The 22572-nt window shown below is 40.2% G+C and overlaps 1 protein-coding gene across 2 annotated transcripts in view; it reads right to left on the reverse strand.

The window, feature by feature from the left end:
* LOC118369967 (integrin alpha-4-like) overlaps positions 1-22572 on the reverse strand; it is a 31857-nt gene continuing 9285 nt past the window's right edge. For both annotated transcript variants that reach the window (XM_052498968.1, XM_052498969.1), the window contains 17 exons: positions 22333-22423; positions 22079-22124; positions 21757-21911; positions 21299-21459; positions 20102-20254; positions 19079-19155; positions 18329-18479; positions 17957-18055; positions 16770-16846; positions 16383-16472; positions 16193-16274; positions 15903-16010; positions 7650-7982; positions 7322-7447; positions 7136-7231; positions 4894-5013; positions 1-4533 (listed from right to left, as the gene is read on the reverse strand). In XM_052498968.1, the coding sequence (XP_052354928.1) occupies positions 4471-4533; positions 4894-5013; positions 7136-7231; positions 7322-7447; positions 7650-7982; positions 15903-16010; positions 16193-16274; positions 16383-16472; positions 16770-16846; positions 17957-18055; positions 18329-18479; positions 19079-19155; positions 20102-20254; positions 21299-21459; positions 21757-21911; positions 22079-22124; positions 22333-22423 (2028 nt within the window). In that variant the 3' untranslated portion in view covers positions 1-4470. The remainder of the gene's footprint in view (positions 4534-4893; positions 5014-7135; positions 7232-7321; positions 7448-7649; positions 7983-15902; positions 16011-16192; positions 16275-16382; positions 16473-16769; positions 16847-17956; positions 18056-18328; positions 18480-19078; positions 19156-20101; positions 20255-21298; positions 21460-21756; positions 21912-22078; positions 22125-22332; positions 22424-22572) is intronic.

Raw genomic sequence — 22572 nt, forward strand, 5'->3', positions numbered from 1 at the left:
TTGTGCATACATTTTCTCTTTATTTGGAAAAAAGACACAGAACAAGAACAAAAACAACAAACACTACACAAAAAAAACATGACGCTAAAGGCTAAGGCTAAACAAAAGTCAACTTCCCAAAAAAGACAGGTGGAAAAAAGGGCTACCTAAGTATGGTTCTCAATCAGAGACAACGCTAGACAGCTGTCCCTGATTGAGAACCCTACCCGGCAAAAACATAGAAATACAAATAATAGAATATAGAATACCCACCCCAACTCACACCCTGACCAAACCAAAATAAAGACATAAACAGGATCTCTAAGGTCAGGGCGTGACAATCAGACTTCGGAAATACAAACACACTGCTTGGACATTTCAGTAAGAAGATATGTAATGATCAACATTCATAATGGATGGCAATGAAAATGTTTATTAAATGAAATGATGATTATAGTACAGATGACACCTGTAGTATGTGGGTTAATTTTGGGTCAAGTATGGTACTGGTAAGGCATGTAATGGTGTTAACCAATGTCAACATATGGCGCCTTGAAGAGTTGTAAATGCATTCAAACCAGTGGTTTCTAGAATAAGCACCTTCCTTACTTGAAATCGGTTCAACTTCAGGTGATTGGTAACATCCTAAAGACAAGTACCATTTAGTGGAAGTGACAAACAGAGGTTGTGCATTTCCAAAATAACTGAGGGTGTCAACCTGTCTTTTTAAAAGTTAAGAAAATAAAACAAACCACATTTCAGTGCAATAGAGTGCTGAGGTGTGCCGGTGTCATTTTGTAGTACACAAAGCAAAGAAGTGATTTGCTGCCATTTGCCCCCATCCATTTTCCCACAAGATAGATTTTTTATAGAGATAAATAGGTCCGTGTAAGACTTAGGCCAACTAATTACAATACGTTTTTTAACCAAATTAATATCTTTAAGAGGTTTTTAGTCTTTCTTTTTAGTCAAACATTGATTGACATCACCTTCTCAGAACAATAGCTAGTCAGTACACCTACAAGCGACACAGACCTTATTGTAGCTATCTAAAATAATCACTGTGAAAACATGGGTGAAATTTGATTAGAACCAGGCAGTCAGACTCGGCCTACAAAATGACAACACCATGTCTCCCTGTACAGGAATAACTAATAATTTACAGCATGGTACAATTATTATTTTTTTTTTACAAAAACAATACTGCAATTTAGATGGCATGTAGTCTATTGAAATTGAGAATAACATTTGAGACATTTCAAAAACTTCAGTTGCATAGAAAACATAATTGCCTTTCAAAAGCTGAGCATTTTTCTAGTTCCTATATCAAATTGTTTGCTTTTGTTCATGTAGGTTAATCTCAAGATGTCTCTTGTCAAATATAAAGTGCATTTTGTAATTTCCCTCCCTGAATTCCTATAAATCCACATAAAAAAATAATATTTTAAGTGTGTCTATTTGCCAGTTTCTCCTACGACTTCATTATTATTATTATAATATTTAACTAGGCAAGTCAGCTAAGAACACATTCTTATTTACAGTGACGGCCTACCAGGGAACAGTGGGATAATGGCAGATTTTGACCTTGTAGGTTTGGGGATTCAATCCTGCAACCTTTCAGTTACTTGCACACCGCTCTAACCACTAGGCTACCTGCCACCCCCAATACAGTGGCTTGTGAAAGTATTCACCCCGCTTAGCATTTTTCCTATTCTGTTGCCTTACACCCTGGAATTAAAATCGATTTTTCTGGGATTTGTGTCATTTGATTTACACAACATGCCTACCACTTTGAAGATGCAAAATATTTGTTTATTTTTAAACAAACAAGAAATAAGACTAAAAAACTGAACTTGAGCGTGCATAACTATTCACATCCTATATTCATGGTACCATTTCAAAGGAAACACTTTGAAGTTTGTGGAAATGTGAAAGGAATGTAGGAGAATATACAGAGAAATGCCATAATGTATCATTCCAGCCCAGGTGTAACTTAGATTATGGCCAAAAGATGGCAGCAGTGAATGTGCAAAGTTTTAGACTGGTCCAATGAACCATTGTATTTCTGTTAAAAATTGTGTGTCAAGACTGCCCAAATGTACCTAACTGATTTATAACCTCATGTTAAAAAATTGTGCACTCTCCTCAAACAATAGCATGGTATTCTTTCACTATAATAGCTACTGTAAATTGGACAGTGCAGCTAGATTAACAAGAATCTAAGCTTTCTGCCCATATCAGATATGTCTATGACCTGGGAAATTTTTGTGTTACTTACAACCTCATGCTTATCGCATTAGCCTACGTTAGCTCAACCGTCCCGTGGAAGGGACACTGATCCCGACAAAGTTAATGGTGCTCCGTGGGATGTTCAAAGATTCCGATTTTTTTTATAACCCAACCCTGATCTGTACTTCTCCACAAATGTGTCCCTGACCTGTTTGGCAAGCTCCTTGGTATTCATAGTGCAGCTTGCTTGGTGGTGCCCCTTGCTTAGTGATGGCAGACTCTGGGGCCTTTCAGAACAGGTGTGTATGTACTGAGATCATGTGACACTTAGATTGCACACAGGTGGACTTTTTTAACTAATTATGTGACTTCTGAAGGTAATTGGTTGCACCAGATCTTATTTAGGGGCTTCATAACAAAGTGGGTGAATACATACAGTGGGGAGAACAAGTATTTGATACACTGCTGATTTTGCAGATTTTCCTACTTACAAAGCATGTAGAGGTCTGTAATTTTTTATCATAGGTACACTTCAACTGCTCCGTAAGAAGCATCTCAAGGTCCTGGAGTGGCCTAGCCAGTCTCCAGACCTGAAAGCAATAGAAAATCTTTGGAGGGAGCTGAAAGTCCATATTGCCCAGCGACAGCCCCGAAACCTGAAGGATCTGGAGAAGGTCTGTATGGAGGAGTGGGCCAAAATCCCTGCTGCAGTGTGTGCAAACCTGGCCAAGAACTACAGGAACTGTATTATCTCTGTAATTGCAAACAAATGTTTCTGTACCAAATATTAAGTTCTGCTTTTCTGATGTATCAAATACTTATGTCATGCAATAAAATGCTAATTAATTACTTAATCATACAATGTGATTTTCTGGATTTTTGTTTCAGATTCCGTCTCTCACAGTTGAATTGTACCTATGATAAAAAATTGCAAAATTGCAAACCCCCACAAAGCTAAGGCTTTGTGTGACACCCCATAAAGCCGGTCATTTTTATACACCAATGGTAATATCTTATACTCTTACCTAATTTAAATATGTACTGCCTTGTAGCCATCATTGCAGAAGGCGTGTTCGCAGAAGGGTGTGGTTTACATAGCTAGCTAGCTAGTTAGTTAGTCTACTGGTGCCAAAATGTGACTGCAGGGTGTCAGAAAATCTCATTCATTTTAGATGATTAGACTACTTTCAGGTTGAGGAACCATCTAACATTATGTTGTACTGAATTTCCCCTTTAACCTCTTGAACCTCTGGGGGCAGTATTTCATTTTTTGATGAAAAACGTTCCCGTTTCAAACAAGATTTTTTTGTCATGAAAAGATGCTTGACTATGCATATAATTGACAGCTTTGGAAAGAAAACACCGACGTTTCTAAAACTGCAAAGATATTGTCTGTGAGTGCCACAGAACAAATGCTACAGGCGAAACCAAGATGGAATTTCATACAAGAAGTGAGCCAGATTTCTGAGGCGCTGTGTTCCAATGTCTCCTTATATGGCTGTGAATGCGCAAGGAATGAGCCTACACTTTCGGTCGTTTCCCCAAGGTGTTTGCAGCATTGTGGCGTATTTGTAGGCATATCATTGGAAAATTGACCATAAGAGACTACATTTACCAGGTGTCCGCTCGGTGTCCTCCGTCGAAACTATTACGTAATCTCCAGGTGCGTGCATTTTTTTCATTTTGAACAGAGGAGAAACCAAACTGCAACGAGTAATTTATCATCGAATAGATATGTGAAAAACACCTTGAGGATTGATTCTAAACAACGTTTGCCATGTTTCTGTCGATATTAATTTGGAAAAAAGTGATGAACAAAACGGAGCGATTTCTCCTACACAAATAATATTTTTGGAAAAACTGAACATTTGCTATCTAACTGAGTCTCCTCATGGAACACATCCAAAGTTCTTCAAAGGTAAATTATTTTATTTGAATGCTTTTCTTGTTTTTGTGAAAATGTTGCCTGCTGAATGCTAGTCTTAATGCTATGCTAGCTATCAATACTCTTACACAAATGCTTGTGTAGCTATGGTTGAAAAGCATTTTTTGAAAATCTGAGATGACAGTGTTGTTAACAAAAGGCTAAGTTTGTGAGCCAATATATATATTTAATTTCATTTGCGATTTTCATGAATAGTTAACGTTGCGTTATGGTAATGAGCTTGAGGCTATAATTACGCTCCTGGATACGGGATTGCTCGTCGCAACAGTTTAACTATGATATTGTGTCATATATTTGAAATGAATCAATGTCCGTCCTCAGTAGTCCCAGCTGAGCCTTTGTATATTCTCCATCTTGTCCTCACGCTTAAAGAAGCCACTCTGTGAACAAAGTCCTTGATTTAGTACACAATTAAAATAGACATGCACAGTTCTAATTGTTAACAATTAACACTTGTTGAATGTTACTTAGTTAAAATATACTGATATTTTTTTTATTTAAATGTTACCTTTATTTAACTAGGCAAGTCAGTTAAGAACAAATTCTTATTTACAATGACGGCCTAGGAACATTTATGTTGTATAGTCATAAAGACCGTAGATGAAAAGCAGCAGTCGCTTAGTCTAACATAAAACACATTCACAAGATGCTTAGCAATTACATAAAGAACCAGTAAGACCCAGAAAATGAACCAGTAAGAACCATGAAATCAACTAGTTACTAAGAACTAGGATATGTACCTTCCACATGCAGATGACCAGCAAGGCAAGGATGAAGAAGCCTAGTAAGAGACTGGCCACGATGATGGACAGCTCAATGACTCGTTTCAGTTTGTGGCTATGATGGGCCTCCAGGACAACCTGGAGAACATTGATCCAATTATGTAAGTGATAAACAACAATGCCGTGGATGTTATTCCTAGTGTTCCATGAAATTAGTGCTTTTTGAAATTCGTGTCTATTTTAAGTAGAAATGTAAGTTAAATGTACAGTGCCTTGCAAAGGTATTCACCCCCTTGGCATTTTTCCTATTTTGTTGCATTACAACATGCAATTTAAATGGATTTTAATTTGGATTTCAAGTAATGGACATACACAATAGTCCAAAGTGGTTAAGTGAAATGAAAAAAAATGACTTGTTTCAAAAAAGTTTTAAAAAAGTAAATGGAAAAGTGGTGCTATGAAGCTCTAAACAAGATCTGGTGCAACCAATTACCTTCAGAAGACACATGATTTCTTTAAAAAAAAGTCCACCTGTGTGCAATCTCAGTGTCACATGCTCTGATAAAACGCTCTGATAAACGCTATGATGATAAAACGCTATGTCTGGCACAAACCCAACACCACTCATCACCCCGAGAATACCATCCCCGATGTTTTTCATCGGCTGGGACTGGGAAACTCGTCAGAATTGAAGGAATGATGGATGGGGTTAAATACAGGGAAATTCTTGAGATAAAACTGTTTCAGTTTGAGACTGGGACGGAGGTTCACCTTCCAGCAGGACAATGACCCTAAGCATACTGCTAAAGCAACACTTGAGTGGTTTAAGGGGAAACATTGAAATGTTTTGAAATGGCCTAGTCAAAGCCCAGACCTCAATCCAATTGAGAATCTGTGGTATGTGTCACGCCCTGACCTTAGAGAGACATTTTATTTCTCTATTTGGTTCGGTCAGGGTGTGATGTGGGGTGGGCATTCTGTTTTGTTTTCTATGTTTCTTTATTTCTATGTTTTGGCCGGGTATGGTTCTCAATTAGGGACAGCTGTCTATCGTTGTCTCTGATTGGGAATCATACTTAGGTAGCCCTTTTTCCCTCCTTTCAGTGTGGGTAGTTGACTTTTGTTAGTGACGCTATAGCACAGTAAGCTCCAAGGTGTTTTCTTCGTTTGTTGTTTTGTTGGCGACATTTTAAATTAAAGGCAAATGTATGCTCACCACGCTGCACTTTGGTCTACTTCTTTCAACGGCCGTGACAGTATGACTTAAATATTGCTGTACACCAGCGGAACCCATCCAACTAGAAGGAGCTAGATGTGCCAAGCTTATAGAAACGTACGTCAAGAGACTTGCCGCTGTAAATTCTGCAAAAGGTGTTTCTACAAAGTATTGACTTGGGGGTAGAGGGGTGAATAGTTATGCACACTCAAGTTTTCTGTTTTTTTTGTCTTATTTCTTGTTTGTTTCGCAATAAAAAATATTTGCATCTTCAGTGGTAGACATGTTCAGTAAATCAAATGGTACAAACCCCCAAAAATCTATTTTAATTCCAGGGTGTAAGGCAACAAAATAGGAACAATGCAAAGGGGGGTGAATACTTTCGCAATCCACGGTATATTGAATTAAAATACTGTAATATTCAATAATGTGCCCTTTAATATAGACCACATGGAGAGTTCAATTAATCAGATTTTTTAATATGAGGAAAGAATTGCTAGTGGCAAAATGAAGTATTCTGAGATGTCCCTCTGAGCACCCTCTGTGACTTCCAGGCAGATTGTTACACAATTAATCCCAACATTTCTCCAAATTGTCACCATCATTGTATTTCTGAAGATTGTTATTATTAATTTCATGTGATTAGTGATTAATTTTAAGGTAAAAAAACAACCTGTCCCTCATTTTAACCTCTTGAGATTGGAAAACATGTTAAACATGTGCTCTTTATGACAGAATGCTAAAATCAGGTGAACTCTTTTTTTTTTACCAAGTCACACATTTCAAAAGGCACCAAATTGGTAGAACGTCCAAAATACCTTGAAGATAACAGGCTAATCTATGTACAGTATTGTACTGTAGCAACCCTAGCCTAGCGACGCTTCCGATCTCCTGCAATTGGGTTTACCCTATTGGAGCAGTGGTTAGCAAGTTTGCCTATGGTCTGGGAGACCTGGGTTTGACACCCACAAGGGACATTTCACAGTTGCCATTTACTCAGTAGAGTTGGGGATTCTCATGAAAAGTATGAAGTGTTTGACTTACCACTGTGATGGGGTCTTCTTTTAAGAACCAAATAAATGGGTCCTTCTTGGGTGATATGACAGCAGTGGTCTCTAACAGCATGACACTATGTCTTCCCTTGGAGAGAGAACACGGGGAAATGTCACCACAATACTTATTAATTTATGTAAAAACCTATACAATTACTATACACTGCACAGTCCTTACCGGTGAGATGTCTAAAACTCCCGAATTCATTTCGACCTCCATTTCAATGGTGACATCTTTCCCAATGCCCATGTCTCCAAGCTCACACACCGCGTACAGACACAGAGCATCCTCTTTCATACAATACTGGACAAAAAGACAATATCCTTACAATTGTTCATAGTTTTGCTCATCAATGGCCCAGCTCTGATTTGAAATATGTACACAGTTAAAATCCACATTTGTCCCATTGACATGAATAGATGTTTTCAACATACTATATGTTTGAGTTTCAGCATTCTGGTCACAAAGTGGCTTCCAAGCAAAGCATTGTAACAAACGTACTTACCATATGTCTTCTACTGCTTTTCGAGAAGAAGAAGAAGAAATCATTCAAGGGATTGGAGTCAGGCAGATCACACTCATCCTCAATAACAGTGGTCCAGTTTCTCACATTGGCCCAATAGGATATATTTGTCCAATTGGTGTCAGTGGTACTGGAAATATTAGTCCAATAAGGGTGTGTGGTGCTGGACCTATTCGTCCAATAGCTGTCAGTGGTAGTTGTCACATTTAACCAAACACTGTCAATGGTACTGGCTCTCTGGCTTCCATACATGGTGCCATGTGTACTGCTGGTCCCATCAGTGGAGTTTCGAATGTAACACCACCCAGAAGATGACTGTATGTGAGAGACAAAGTAATGTGAACACCAGGATACGTCAAGTCTATACATAAGAGACATGGATCATGTTCAGGTGAATGATACTGGCAAGGATAAGTATTTAAAAATGAATTGATTTGGTAGACAGTTTTTCATTATTATGACCTCCCTACACAGTGCCGACCCGCTCATTAGGCAGAATTAGGCAACTGCCTATGGTGGCAGATTGACTCGTGTGGCAGTTTGAGTTCCACTGGCCAAAACGCACCTACACAACACAGTAAACATCACATTTTTTGTTTTCTTTTTTATTTTACCTTTATTTAACTAGGCAAGTCAGTTAAGAACAAATTCTTATTTTCAATGACTGCCTAGGAACAGTGGGTTAACTGCCTGTTCAGGGGCAGAACGACAGATTTGTACCTCGTCAGCTCGGGGATTTTAAACTTGCAACCTTCCGGTTACTAGTCCAACGCTCTAACCACTAGGCTACCCTGCCACCCCAAAAATATTTAGCTCAACCATTGGCATATGGGCTTTTTAGGCGAGCGCTGATGTTGGCCTGTGATAAGCAGTGCCCACTGTACTAAGCAGGTGCTTGCGAAAGTGGATTGCGAAAGTTTTCACCCCCTTGGCATTTTTCCTATTTTGTTGCCTCACAACCTGGATATTTTTAATTTTTTATTTAAAGTGAGCATGCATAACTATTCACCCCCCCAAAGTCAATACTTTGTAGAGCCCCTTTTGCAGCAATTACAGCTGCAAGTCTCTTGGGGTATGTTTCTATAAGCTTGGCACATCTAGCCACTGGGATTGTTGCCCATTCTTCAAGGCAAACCTGCTCCAGCTCCTTCAAGTTGGATAGGTTCCGCTGGTGTACAGCAATCTTTAAGTCATTGACGCCTGGGCTTTGACTAGGCCATTCCAAGACATTTAAATGTTCCCCTTAAACCACTCAAGTGTTGCTTTAGCAGTATGCCTGGGGTCATTGTCCTGCTGAAAGGTGAACCTCCGTCCCAGTCTCAAATCTCTGGAAGAATTTCCCTGTATTTAGCACCATGATCATTCCTTCAATTCTGACCAGTTTCCCAGTCCTTGACGATGGAAAACATCCCACAGCATGATGCTGCCACCACCATGGTTCACTGTGGGGATGCTATTCTTGGGGTGATGAGAGGTGTTGGGTTTGTGCCAGACATTGCGTTTTCCTCGATGTCCAAAAAGCTCAATTTGAGTCTCATCGGACCAGACTACCTTCTTCCATATGTCCTTTGGCAAACACCAGACATGTTTGCTTATTTTTATCTTTAAGCAATGGCTTTTTTCTCTCCACTCTTTTGTAAAGCCCAGCTCTGTGTAGTGTACGGCTTAAAGTGGTCCTATGGACAGATACTCCACAGCTTCTTCAGGGTTATCTTTTGTCTCTTTGTTGCCTCTCTGATTAATGCCCTCCTTGCCTGGTCTGTGAGCGGCCCTCTCTTGGCAGGTATGTTGTGATGCCATTTTCTTTCCATTTTTTAATAATGGATTTAATGGTGCTCAGTGGGATGTTCAAAGTTTCAGATATTTTTTTTATAACCTAACCCTGATCTGAACTTTTCCACAAATTTGTCCCTGACCTGTTTGGAGAGCTCCTTGGTATTCATGGTGCCGCTTGCTTGGTGGTGCCCCTTGCATAGTTCTGTTGGCGACTCTGGGGCCTTTAAGAACAGGTGCACATATACTGAGATCATGTGACACTTAGATTGCACACAGGTGGACTTTATTTAAATGACTTCTGAAGATAATTGGTTGCACCAGATCTTATTTAGGGGCTTTAGGGGCTTCAACAGTCACCCTCGAAGCATCGTTACCCATCGCTCCACAAAAGCCGCGGCCCTTGCAAAGCAAGGGGAAGGTCTCAGAGCAAGTGACGTCACAGATTGAAACGCTATTTAGCGCGTACCACCGTTAACTAAGCTAGCCGTTTCACATCCGTTACAATAGCAAAGGGGTGAATACATATGCACACACCACTTTTATTGATCTGTCAGTTTCCCTAGATAATTAAAATACTTTACACTGACAAAGTAATAAACAACTCTAATATTTCAGGCTACACTGTCATGGTGCACAGTTGAGGTCTGCGCCAGACCGATTTCTTTATCCTGCTCCTCTCTGCACCTGCAGTTTTTCATACCACACCCTGCCAGCACCAGCTGGCTTTCTGTAAGACTCCCGCCCGCTACCGCAAGAACTGGTCCCAAACCCAACTGCATTCCAGTAGTGTTATTTTAGGCTTATGTGACACAGCTCACTTGCCAGCCATGGTCCCGGCAATATGAAATGTGCAAAAATAACATTACCTGAGATTCTCTCAGAGCCTAATATGAGGCCAATCTTTGTTACTGGGCTAGATCAGCCAATATGCTAGATGTAGTTTGAAGAGAGCAGAGTTGGAGAGACTTTCACTTTCTCTTGAGATATGTTTATAGCCTACCTTTTAGGAGTGGGAAGATTTTCAGACAGAGAAATATGGGTGATCAATATTTAGGAATTTCTAGGCAGTAAACTATAGCCTAATCATGGGCCTATTTAGGAAGTACATTTCCTTGGAAGGATAACTGCCCCGTGCTTCTCTGCCCACACATAGGCTAAAGCTTACTCTGTTTAATTGAGACCACACGCGCGCACCTGGCTACTGAACTCGAAGCACCAAGAATGATGACAGCAACACTTGCTACGTTTTGAATAGGCCTTTAGGATATAGCCTACCTTTAATTCCCACCCACTTCTAAAACCAAAGTGGCCCCCTGACTTTAGGAAAATAAAATGTGAACACAAATCATGTGGCCGATATAGCATATGATAGAACGGTTATGTGGCCTTTTCTATAGCCTACAGGCTGGATTTAAAATGTGTGACAATGTGATGAGATGGAAACATTTCACATCATGCAGGTTTTTTAATGAAATAGCCTAACCTATATAGTGCCCAATCTAATACATAATGCACTGACATGTCAACAAACAACTTATCGTAAAAAAAAGGACAGGTCAATGAAAATTGGACAATCAGGCTACTCACAACTACTGTTCAGGAGTTTCATCCCTTGGTCGAAAATGACATGATCAGTGGTTTTCAAGTTTGTAACCGTCAATGTTTTACGAACGGATCATAGACAAAACGAAAATACTTCTGCATTTCCCGCTGTGTAAACACATTGAAAATAGGCTCTGGATAACTCCGCCCGATAAAGTTGGGTACATTTACATTTACATTTAAGTCATTTAGCAGACGCTCTTATCCAGGTTGCTGATATTCAGAGCTTAAATAGCCAAATTGATTAGTTACAGGAATCAGGACTAATAAAGCCAATTACAATGGTCTGTTTTACAAATGGTTGGCCTACCACATGGATCGGCGTTCATAAAATTCCATTGTGCTCTGACATGGAAGGCTGAACGGACCAACGCCGACGTCTTTTGGACGTCTTTTTGTCCAGACTGGTCGTCTCTTTTCAGTGTTATTTACAAGCGGTAAACCTTTTTTATTTTATTTTTATTTCACCTTTATTTAACCAGGTAGGCTAGTTGAGAACACCTTTATTTAACCAGGTAGGCTAGTTGAGAACACCTTTATTTAACCAGGTAGGCTAGTTGAGAACACCTTTATTTAACCAGGTAGGCTAGTTGAGAACAAGTTCTCATTTGCAACTGCGACCTGGCCAAGATAAAGCATAGCAGTGTGAACAGACAACACAGAGTTACACATGGAGTAAACAATTAGCAAGTCAATAACACAGTAGAAAAAATGGGCAGTCTATATACAATGTGTGCAAAAGGCATGAGGAGGTAGGCGAATAATACAATTTTGCAGATTAACACTGGAGTGATAAATGATCAAATGGTCATGTACAGGTAGAGATATTGGTGTGCAAAAGAGCAGAAAAGTAAATAAATAAAAACAGTATAAAAACAGTATGGGAATGAGGTAGGTGAAAATGGGTGAGCTATTTACCTATAGACTATGTACAGCTGCAGCGATCGGTTAGCTGCTCGGATAGCTGATGTTTGAAGTTGGTGAGGGAGATAAAAGTCTCCAACTTCAGCGATTTTTGCAATTCGTTCCAGTCACAGGCAGCAGAGTACTGGAACGAAAGGCGGCCAAATGAGGTGTTGGCTTTAGGGATGATCAGTGAGATACACCTGCTGGAGCGCGTGCTATGGATGGGTGTTGCCATCGTGACCAGTGAACTGAGATAAGGCGGAGCTTTACCTAGCATGGACTTGTAGATGACCTGGAGCCAGTGGGTCTGGCGACGAATATGTAGTGAGGGCCAGCCGACTAGAGCATACAAGTCGCAGTGGTGGGTGGTATAAGGTGCTTTAGTGACAAAACGGATGGCACTGTGATAGACTGCATCCAGTTTGCTGAGTAGAGTGTTGGAAGCCATTTTGTAGATGACATCGCCGAAGTCGAGGATCGGTAGGATAGTCAGTTTTACTAGGGTAAGCTTGGCAGCGTGAGTGAAGGAGGCTTTGTTGCGGAATAGAAAGCCGACTCTTGATTTGATTTTTGATTGGAGATGTTTGATGTGAGTCTGGAAGGAGAGTTTGCAGTCTAGCCAGACACCTAGGTACTTATAGATGTCCACATATTCAAGGTCGGAACCATCCAGGGTGGTGATGCTAGTCGGGCGTGCGGGTGCAGGCAGCGATTGGTTGAAAAGCATGCATTTGGTTTTACTCGCGTTTAAGAGCAGTTGGAGGCCACGGAAGGAGTGCTGTATGGCATTGAAGCTCGTTTGGAGGTTTGATAGCACAGTGTCCAATGACGGGCCGAAAGTATATAGAATGGTGTCGTCTGCGTAGAGGTGGATCAGGGAATCGCCCGCAGCAAGAGCAACATCATTGATATATACAGAGAAAAGAGTCGGCCCGAGAATTGAACCCTGTGGCACCCCATAGAGACTGCCAGAGGACCGGACAGCATGCCCTCCGATTTGACACACTGAACTCTGTCTGCAAAGTAATTGGTGAACCAGGCAAGGCAGTCATCCGAAAAACCGAGGCTGTTGAGTCTGCCGATAAGAATATGGTGATTGACAGAGTCGAAAGCCTTGGCGAGGTCGATGGAGACGGCTGCACAGTACTGTGTTTTATCGATGGCGGTTATGATATCGTTTAGTACCTTGAGTGTGGCTGAGGTGCACCTGTGACCGGCTCGGAAACCAGATTGCACAGCGGAGAAGGTACGGTGGGATTCGAGATGGTCAGTGACCTGTTTGTTGACTTGGCTTTCGAAGACCTTAGATAGGCAGGGCAGGATGGATATAGGTCTATAGCAGTTTGGGTCCAGGGTGTCTCCCCCTTTGAAGAGGGGGATGACTGCGGCAGCTTTCCAATCCTTGGGGATCTCAGACGATATGAAAGAGAGGTTGAACAGGCTGGTAATAGGGGTTGCGACAATGGCGGCAGATAGTTTCAGAAATAGCGGGTCCAGATTGTCAAACCCAGCTGATTTGTACGGGTCCAGGTTTTGCAGCTCTTTCAGAACATCTGCTATCTGGATTTGGGTAAAGGAGAACCTGGAGAGGCTTGGGTGAGGAACTACGGGGGGGGGCGGAGCTGTTGGCCGAGGTTGGAGTAGCCAGGCGGAAGGCATGGCCAGCCGTTGAGAAGTGCTTATTGAAGTTTAGATGGGCATTCCTAAAATTAAATTTCAGGCAACACTGTAGGCTATACCCCAGTAAGCACGGACCGATGCCGATGCCTTTTTGGATGTCTTTCTTTGGTCCTGTCTGGACTGGATGTCTTTTTTTTTTGCTGCAGTCCGGACCAACCTTGAGTTCGAAGTCCACGGATATCGGTTTTTGGTCCAGTCCAGACCAAATCTGAACCAATCATAGACTTCTATGTTTGGTTCGGATTTGGTCTAGTCTGGACCAGCCTTGATTTGGCCTAAACATAAATATCTATGAATCTATGAGGTATTCTCAACTTTCCTTCAAAACTGAAAATTGACCTGATTTCAACTTCTGGAAAAAAAAGCATTTTCACCTTTCATTCAGAACTTAAATCGAACATCTGGAAAATGTGTATTGTAGATGTATTTTCAATGTCATTTGGTTTAGTGAGAATATATTTTTTTTGGGGGGGGGGGGGTTGCATAAGAGGCCCCGGGTTTAATATCACTGGGATAAACAACAAAAAACGTTTAAAAACATTTTGCAATTGAAAATGATGCCTTCATGCCTGTGTGTTTCTTGTCAGACAAATCCAAGTAGTCCTTCCCTGTTTACGTTTGTTTTTACTGTTTGGTGTCTTAAGCACCTTAAACAGCATTATAGCCATATCAATCTGATAGGGAGCCTATCACACAAATTCAGTATTTACTGAAGTAATCCAATGAAAGGTTATTTATGTAAAAAGAAGACTAGGTTGGGTAGAAGTTATTATTTTACAGCATCATAAAATATTTGTATTATACTGTATATTTTTGCTACGAATTTGTTTCTTATGAATGACAGACCATAGGACGTCCCGGAGCTACAAGGGGGCTAAAAGTGGGCTTAGCCCCCTCAATTCAAACGTTATCCCCCTCAGTTTTAGTTTTTATGTCCCAATATGAAAATTCTTCAAAAAAGTTCAAATGATTGTGACAGTTTGGCGCCCAAAAATCTGTATCTCTCAGCTGCACTGTGTCAGCACCATGGACAGGGGCCGCTGTTGTGTGTATGTAGGCAGCCTGGTCTCATAGACTAGACGTAAATCTTACAAGAAGATTTCAGGGAGAATGGAATGATCGATTACTCAGGACGATCCAAAGAATTGCAACTCTTTTGAAAATGTAAGATTGAAACAATCCACCTGGTTGTATTTAAAAAAAATCAAAATCTTGCTTTAGTGTGTAGGGCCTGTCGATGGTGCAGACAGAGCAATAATATTTTGTGCCTTTGAACCTGTCATTTCAAGGCTAAAGGAATATTTTTAATGTGTATTGTTGTATAGTGTGATATATGAGGAATTCAATATAATTCCAATGCAAGAACCCAATAGCTACATATTGGTATGTTCCATCATTCTATTATGGATTTCTTGGTAGCCTATTGATTGTCATTACTGTAAATGGAACTGTACGTATTGGACACATTTTTATGGTAGGCTGAAATCGCTTAATGGGATTACATGGGTCAAATTTGATTCACAAAAGTGTATTGTGCCATATCACAACGTGTTGCTGAACTCGTGAGCGAACTGCATGCTTTTCAATGTTTGAAGCGAGCCTGTATAGGCCTATTTATTTGGCAATACAGCTGTGCATGGCTGCATCATAACGTAGTAGTCTGTTGGGCTGTTTTGAGTATTTGGATCCTCATTCGAGCCTCAATATAGATTGTGTCATGCCTTCGTCGATCAGATATTTTGTTTACTAGGCCTACTTGGTACCTCGGTTTTATTCTGTTCACATTCGTTCACATTCGCAGTTGTGTCCGTATTCTAAGCCAATACTGCTATTCAGTGTTTTTGTTTGTATGCATGAATAACTAGGCTACTACCTTCAGCATTTAGTTTGCATTATTTTGGTAAGACAGCTGTGTGTACGGCTGCATTCACATAGGCTGTTTGCAATAGGGTAATTGCTCATCTAAATAGCATTGCTGAAGGGTCTGTCCATTGTTCGGATCCAGCGCAGCAGAGATATTCTACAGATTTGAAAAGCACGGAGTCTCTGCATTTTAACTTTATGTTTATTATGGTATAGCGTTTTTATATAAACAGAATTCAATGTAATTCCAATGCAAGAACCCCCAAAAATGTTGCCGCCTCGGCAATTTCAACTGCCCCCTTAGTCACTTTATCCTGGCGCCAGGTCTTCCATATGACTGTCTTCATCTGTGCAATTATGTTCTGATTCAGTGTTCCATAACATTAACTGAGCAACGCAAGCACATACCTGTATGTCCAAAATGTTGAGCAGTCTGTATGGATACGGTGCTAAAGCTTTGGGGATATCAATTTCCACTCTTGTGCCGTGAGATATGCTTGGACCAACATTGACAACCTGAGTGCGATATTAAAAGATAGATGTCTAGGTATGAATAATAATACCATAAAGCCCCCGAAACTTTACATTAGAGCCCTTGCCAGAATTCATGGCAATTACATGTTTCTAACAATCCTGTTAACAAACGGAATTCTCACCAGGCTGTGATGTTATTATAGAAACACATTTAACAACAATACCTTGAAAGTATATTTGAACCTCTCAGCAGAGCAGTGTGGCTCCTCAAAGTCCCCAAACACAAACTCTGTTCGGGATACAAAACTACAGCCAAAGGGATATAGACAATTACAAATGCATTGATAAATCAACGTTTTTTTCAGTGTTTATAAAGTAGTATGCTAGAATATTGTACATAATAGAGTGTCTTACCCGTGGATGTTTAGATTCACTCCATATCTCAATAGCAGAGTCAGATTAACAATATTGTCATGGAGAAGATCTTCATTTTCTAAATTCTCCCTGTATAGAGAGAGACATGTTCAGGTGTAATGTTTTAGGAGGGACTGATTTATTCAATATAAATGATATATATGTATACAATGAGTGTACAAAACATTAAGAACACCTGCTCTTTGGAACTCAATATTCAGAAGGTGTTACTTGTGTTTTGTACACCAAAATAAGTAAATAACACAGCAACAAAAAATGGTTTAAGATTCAACACAGCGACCTTTGTTGATTTCTTTCATTATCAAGTGGGAAAGCAAGTGAAAAACAGGACAGTGTCAAAAAGGAAAATTGATAGTAAATGTTTACCGGGTTGCATTGATTATGATGTTCAGGTCACCTGGTTCACTGTCAGCACTGACATCCAGCAGAAAGCTGATATTAACCTTAGAGGGAAAGATATAGAGACAATGATGTCATGAGAAATTCTAAATATGTCCCGTCAGATAATGACTTTAGTTCACAAAAATACATCAGGGTAGGCACAAAAGAGAAGAAAATGTAGTGAAATGAGGAGATACTACTGGTAAATGAGGAGATACTACAATGTTTTCTTAAGTATGCTCTAATTAACACGACCCAGGACCACTTTCGATGACCCAAGAAGTGTATTATGATCATAAAATATGCACAAGGGAATTAAAAGTAAATGAACTGAACAACCTTGCAGAAGAGGGCTTAACTCTTTGTGTACTTTCTGTGCAAGTACTTAAAGGCCCAGTGCGGTCAACATGATTGTCCTATTTTTTATAGATATTTCCACACTATGAGGTTGGAATAATACTGTGAAATTATAAAAATTATGATAATTCCGTTTTAGTGTAAGAGCTGTTTGAAAAGGCTGCATGACGTTTCAGGCTGTTTTGGTGGGATGGAGTTTTGGCCTGCCTGGTGATATTACCAATAAGAAAGGGAGTTTTAAACCTCTCTGCAATAAAATCTAGTTTTCCACTCCCTACTCCCAGACAGTCCTGGCAAAATTATAGCTAGAGAAATTGCTCTTTGATAAGAAGCTATTTTTGTTTCTTTTTGACTATTTTAAAGCAATCACAGTAAGAAATTATTCGATATTGAGATAAAACGACTGCAATGAATAATTCTGCTACTTTTCAACCTCATATTCATAATGTCAAGCACAGAACCACTGTCTACATATGTGAAAACAGCACGTTTCTATGATTTGTGGTTAAAAAAAATAAGAAGGAAGGTCCTAAAAAAATGCTTCTCTGTGACATCACAGGGTAGGATTAAAAGTAAAAAACATACATTTTCAAAACCTGCAGCAAGTTTTTAGCTCAAGGGAGGAGATGTTCTTGCTCCCTTCATCGCCGCGAGTCATTTTTGAAAATCACTGTTTTTAGAATGTTTAAACATTTGATGATGTCACCGGGCAGAATTTTTTAACTGTACATTTTTTTTTTTGAAATGCGCTGTTTTCACATATGTTAACACAGATAATGAAAGTGAAGTGGAGGAGTTGCCCTTTAAGTATATACTTTGGCTAATGTGTTGAAAAACAAATTTCCCACGCTGCAATCTAGCCCGACACTTGTCTTCTCTTCCTCAGCAATTTTACAGCTCACGTATTTCTCCTCCTGCAACCACATGTGCAACATCCGGTTAGACCCATTCAGTTTGCAATATGCCCCATGTGCATGAGTCAAGAGCTGTTTGTATCAAAGGGATAGTTCAAAACACATCATCACCATCATCATTTTGCTCTGTACTGAAAGGGATCTTAAAATCTTGACTGCTGACATACACAATTTTAGGGTTTGTATCAATAGTGTACTAATGAACAAAATACTAAGTTTGACAGTAGATAAAACATCTGAGGTAGGTGTGTTAGCAACTAGCCGTGCTCCTACAGCGTCCAACACTTTGATGAAGTAGAGATTGCTGGGGTATCTCAGGTGAAGCATGGGGAGGAAGGCAGCGTCGCCAGCATTGGACAGCGTAACATTCAGTAGAATGGTCTTCCCCTCCCCCAGGGCAACATATGGCATGTCTCTATGTGTCCTGAGAAGGAGTGAGTGAGTGAGTGAGTGAGTGAGTGAGTGAGTGAGTGAGTGAGTGAGTGAGTGAGTGAGTGAGTGAGTGAGTGAGTGAGTGAGTGAGTGAGTGAGTGAGTGAGAGAGAGAGAGAGAAAGAGAGAGAAAGAGAGAGAAAGAGAGAGAAAGAGAGATAAAGAGAGAGAAAGAGAGAGTTATAAAGTGAGATAAAAAATAAATATAGTCAAAGTTGTTACAAGTAGACCTCAGAGTCCAGCTGTGGTTTTGTCTGAATGAGTAACAGTTACTAGCACATACAGTAAAGAGCCATCAATACATGTAGAGGGTGACAAACCTCATGACTCTGATTGAAAGATGCAAGGCAGAGATGGGAGAAGAGGAAAGGAGAGTGATACACACGCACACATATATAACATATATAACATAATATATAACCTACTACCATTTTCATGCACTCATTATCAATAGGTAGCCCCCATTTCCCTGTATTCACAGCATGAAATGACTTCCAATCGTGCTCTTCAGATTTAATTCACAGAGTGAAATGAAACAAGTAAATTCAAGAGTAAAGTTTAAGATAGATGATCTGAGGGAGAAGGAGTTCACCTCGGTAACAGCAGCTGTGCAGACACTTGCAGATTGGTGGAACAGTTGGCCCAGGCACAGTACCTGGTGAATACAGTCTGTGGGAGGCTGTTACCTTTAGTGAGTTAATTACCTACTTCCTTTTCAGGTGCAAAGCACAATGCAAGAAACACTACTAAAAAATGCCAGAAATGTACATGTTATAAATGTGTTTAAAATAAAATAATCACACAATTTTTGTGAGGAGTGCCTTTTTCATTCCTATATACATTTACAGTCTATTGGAAACAGGTTATCAAGTCATTTCACATTGAACCTTTATTTAACTAGGCAAGTCAGTTAAGAACAAATTCTTATTTACATTGATGGTCTACTGGAGAAGAGTGGGTTAACTACCTTGTTCAGGGGCAGAACAACAGATTTTTACCTTGTCAGCTTGGGGATTTTTGATCCAGCAACCGTTAGATCACTGGCCCAACACTCTTAACCACTAGGCTACCTGCCGCCCTAATGTTCCACATACTATGGAACATGTTAGAACTGCCAATGGAATATGTTAATCTTGTTTGAAATTTCCGGTAGAGAAACCTGAAAACCCACCCAAATATGCTGTACCAGTGCCATATCATGTCCAACTTGGAACTATCAGGATACTAAACGATATACCATGCATTAACTACATACAGCACTGTACAATAATATAGCATACCACTGGATGGCCCTGTTTGAATATTTAGAAAATGCATTCCTTCTCCCATCCTTTAAGAATAGTCCTTATCTAAATTGACCCATTGTCAAGTCTCGCTCTCCTTACCTACTGTTGTAACCAGGACAACATTTTCACAGGAAAACCCATTTCCCTTTCAAACCAATGGAGAAAACTACTCAATTCACCCACAATCTTGGGTCAATTGGGTGACAATCGTGCTTTCCCCTATCCAATCACGTATTATCTTCGATTATGTCAAGGAAACAGAATAAAGGAATGGTGGATTTCAAAGTTTTTGAACAGGGCCCCAGTCTTTGATCTCCACCTCAACCTACCTTGTTGGTCAGCAAGTTGCTGTACTCCTCTCCCCTCTGGAGCATAGGCCTGAGAGGGGGAAAGCTCTTGAAGTTACCCCTCACCACATTGTGCTCTCCCAGCTCATACTGCAGCTCAAAGTGGATGGGGGTGAAGATGTCCCGAATGTCTCTCTGGAAAGGGGAGGAAGGGGAAGAAAGAAGACTGTACTGTAGCAAAATTCACCACTATTTTCAGTTGGATTGCAGTTAAGTAATGGGTAAACTGCTTATTCTCTTTGGCATACTATGGAGCAACATTTTTTCTCATGTAAAAAATTACAGATGCCTAAAATACTATAAAACTAACTTGAAACATTTATTTAACATTGTAATAATGTGACATACATGGATGCACACAATACAAATGTGAGTTACAGTATTTGGAACTTGCATCAAATAATATGCCTTCCCTTCTATTTGAAATTGTATTGATATTATTTGACACGTGCATACTATGGGTGAAAGTTCATTGCACATGGTTTCACTGTGCTGGTTCATTTTTCAAATGTTGGTTTTCAAGAAGGAAGCTGTGGTATGTTCAAGGCCTGAGTATCATGACCCCTCCGATGCACAGAGACCTCCAGAAGCCTCTTTTAGGAGAACCTGTTTTGGTCTCGTTTTGCATCAACCTTTCAACATCCTTAACATACTATATGTTATACACCACATGTTGTCAACATCACCTCCAATTCTACAGACACACCACACACACACACACACACACATTCTGACTAGCAGATGTAGGCCTACTTCACTTAAAATAAAATACTTTCACACATACTTGATATCAATAGCTTGCATCTTTGACAAAATCACATCTACTGAAGTAGAACATCAATAGGTAAAACAGGTTCTATCTATCTTAGCCTATGCGCTCTGACATTGCTCATCCATATATGTATATATTCTTATTCCATTCCTTTACTTAGATTTGTGTGTATTAGGTATTTGTTTTGGAATTGTTAGATATTACCTGTTAGATATTGCTGCAGCGTCGGAACTAGAAGCGAAAGCATTTTGCTACACTCGCAATAACATCTGCTAACCATGTGTAGATGACCAATACAATTTGATTTGAGAACCTCTCTGGGGCAGAGATCATCTGACTACCCATTTCCATATAACTCTCTCCCCACATTCCCTTCCCTTGTCCCCTCGATCCTCCAGTCCCCTCACCCTCAGAAAGGCCAGGTGGTTAACACAGGTCATGTGGCCATGCCTGGTCTTGATGCTGCCTGCTGTGGCATTTGATAACTCTGTGCCGTTGGTGTTGAAGAAGAATCTGGACTGGAGCCCCTCTATGTGCTCGACATCAGCCGTCAGGTTGTACAGTATTTCTGCATGTGGGACACAGATATGGGATAATCCTTTCAGAGCACCACTGAGAGTTCGATAACAGTTACATTACATATATATGTGATATAAAATATTTTTACAATTGTTTTTAAGAAATGCTAAACAAACAATAAGCTACAAAACCAATAAACCACATTTGTATGACAGAGATATTCTAAATCAATAGAAAACAGTGCCATGCAGCATTGTTTGAACAACATGGCACAAATTAGCTATGAAAAAGGCTACTGTGTGATGTGGTGTGGTGTGTCAGGGTGGAGTGGGGTGTGGTGGCTAACCGATGAGCCCAGAGACACGTTTCGCGTGCAACTGGAAGCACACAGAGGTTTTGAGGCAAACGGCAGGCTGGCCGTTCTCTGTACACACGGCATGGGTGCGGTTCACACTAGGAGGAAGAAGTATCATCGCCTCCACCACAACAACCGCCCGTGTCCTACCACCCAAAGACGGAAAGATATAACACAAACACACATACGCACACAAAATGCATACACGTATGCACACACACACAAAATGAAGGTGAATCTAAAAAAAATATTATATCCTTCAGACTCTCAGGTCCAGATTGTTTAACTGTGTCTTCTGTCTCTGTTACTGTACCTCAGAACAACAGCAGAGTCGGACAGAAAGGCTCCCACGGCCACATCTGTGGACAGATATTGGGAAAGGTAATGTTACCTTACTACCAGTTTCACTAATCTTTAACAGTATATGAATATTACATCTGAATTAAAAAGTAACATGGTTTGTTTGACAGAAGAAAAATGTAGGCTATATTAATATGAATGAATAGCTTAAAGAGAGATAGACAGAGGAAGGAAGGAAGGGGTTGTTGGGGGATCGGAGTTTCTTACCTGGGTAACCGTTTCCATCAACATCAATGCCCCCAGACACAGACTGGCCAAACATCTTGAAAGCACTACCCAAGGCAGACCCAGCAATCCTCTGTTTAAATGGGAAGAATGAATACCATATTCTTGTGAGTTGGAAATATCTAAGCACCATTATCATTGTTTCCTCCATTATACATTGTCTCGTCACCAATAGTGGTGTACTCATACTGGATGTGTGATTGAACAAACCAACAAGCTTCA

The sequence above is a fragment of the Oncorhynchus keta genome, chromosome 37, assembly GCF_023373465.1.
Source record: "Oncorhynchus keta strain PuntledgeMale-10-30-2019 chromosome 37, Oket_V2, whole genome shotgun sequence".
Lineage (NCBI taxonomy): Eukaryota > Metazoa > Chordata > Actinopteri > Salmoniformes > Salmonidae > Oncorhynchus > Oncorhynchus keta.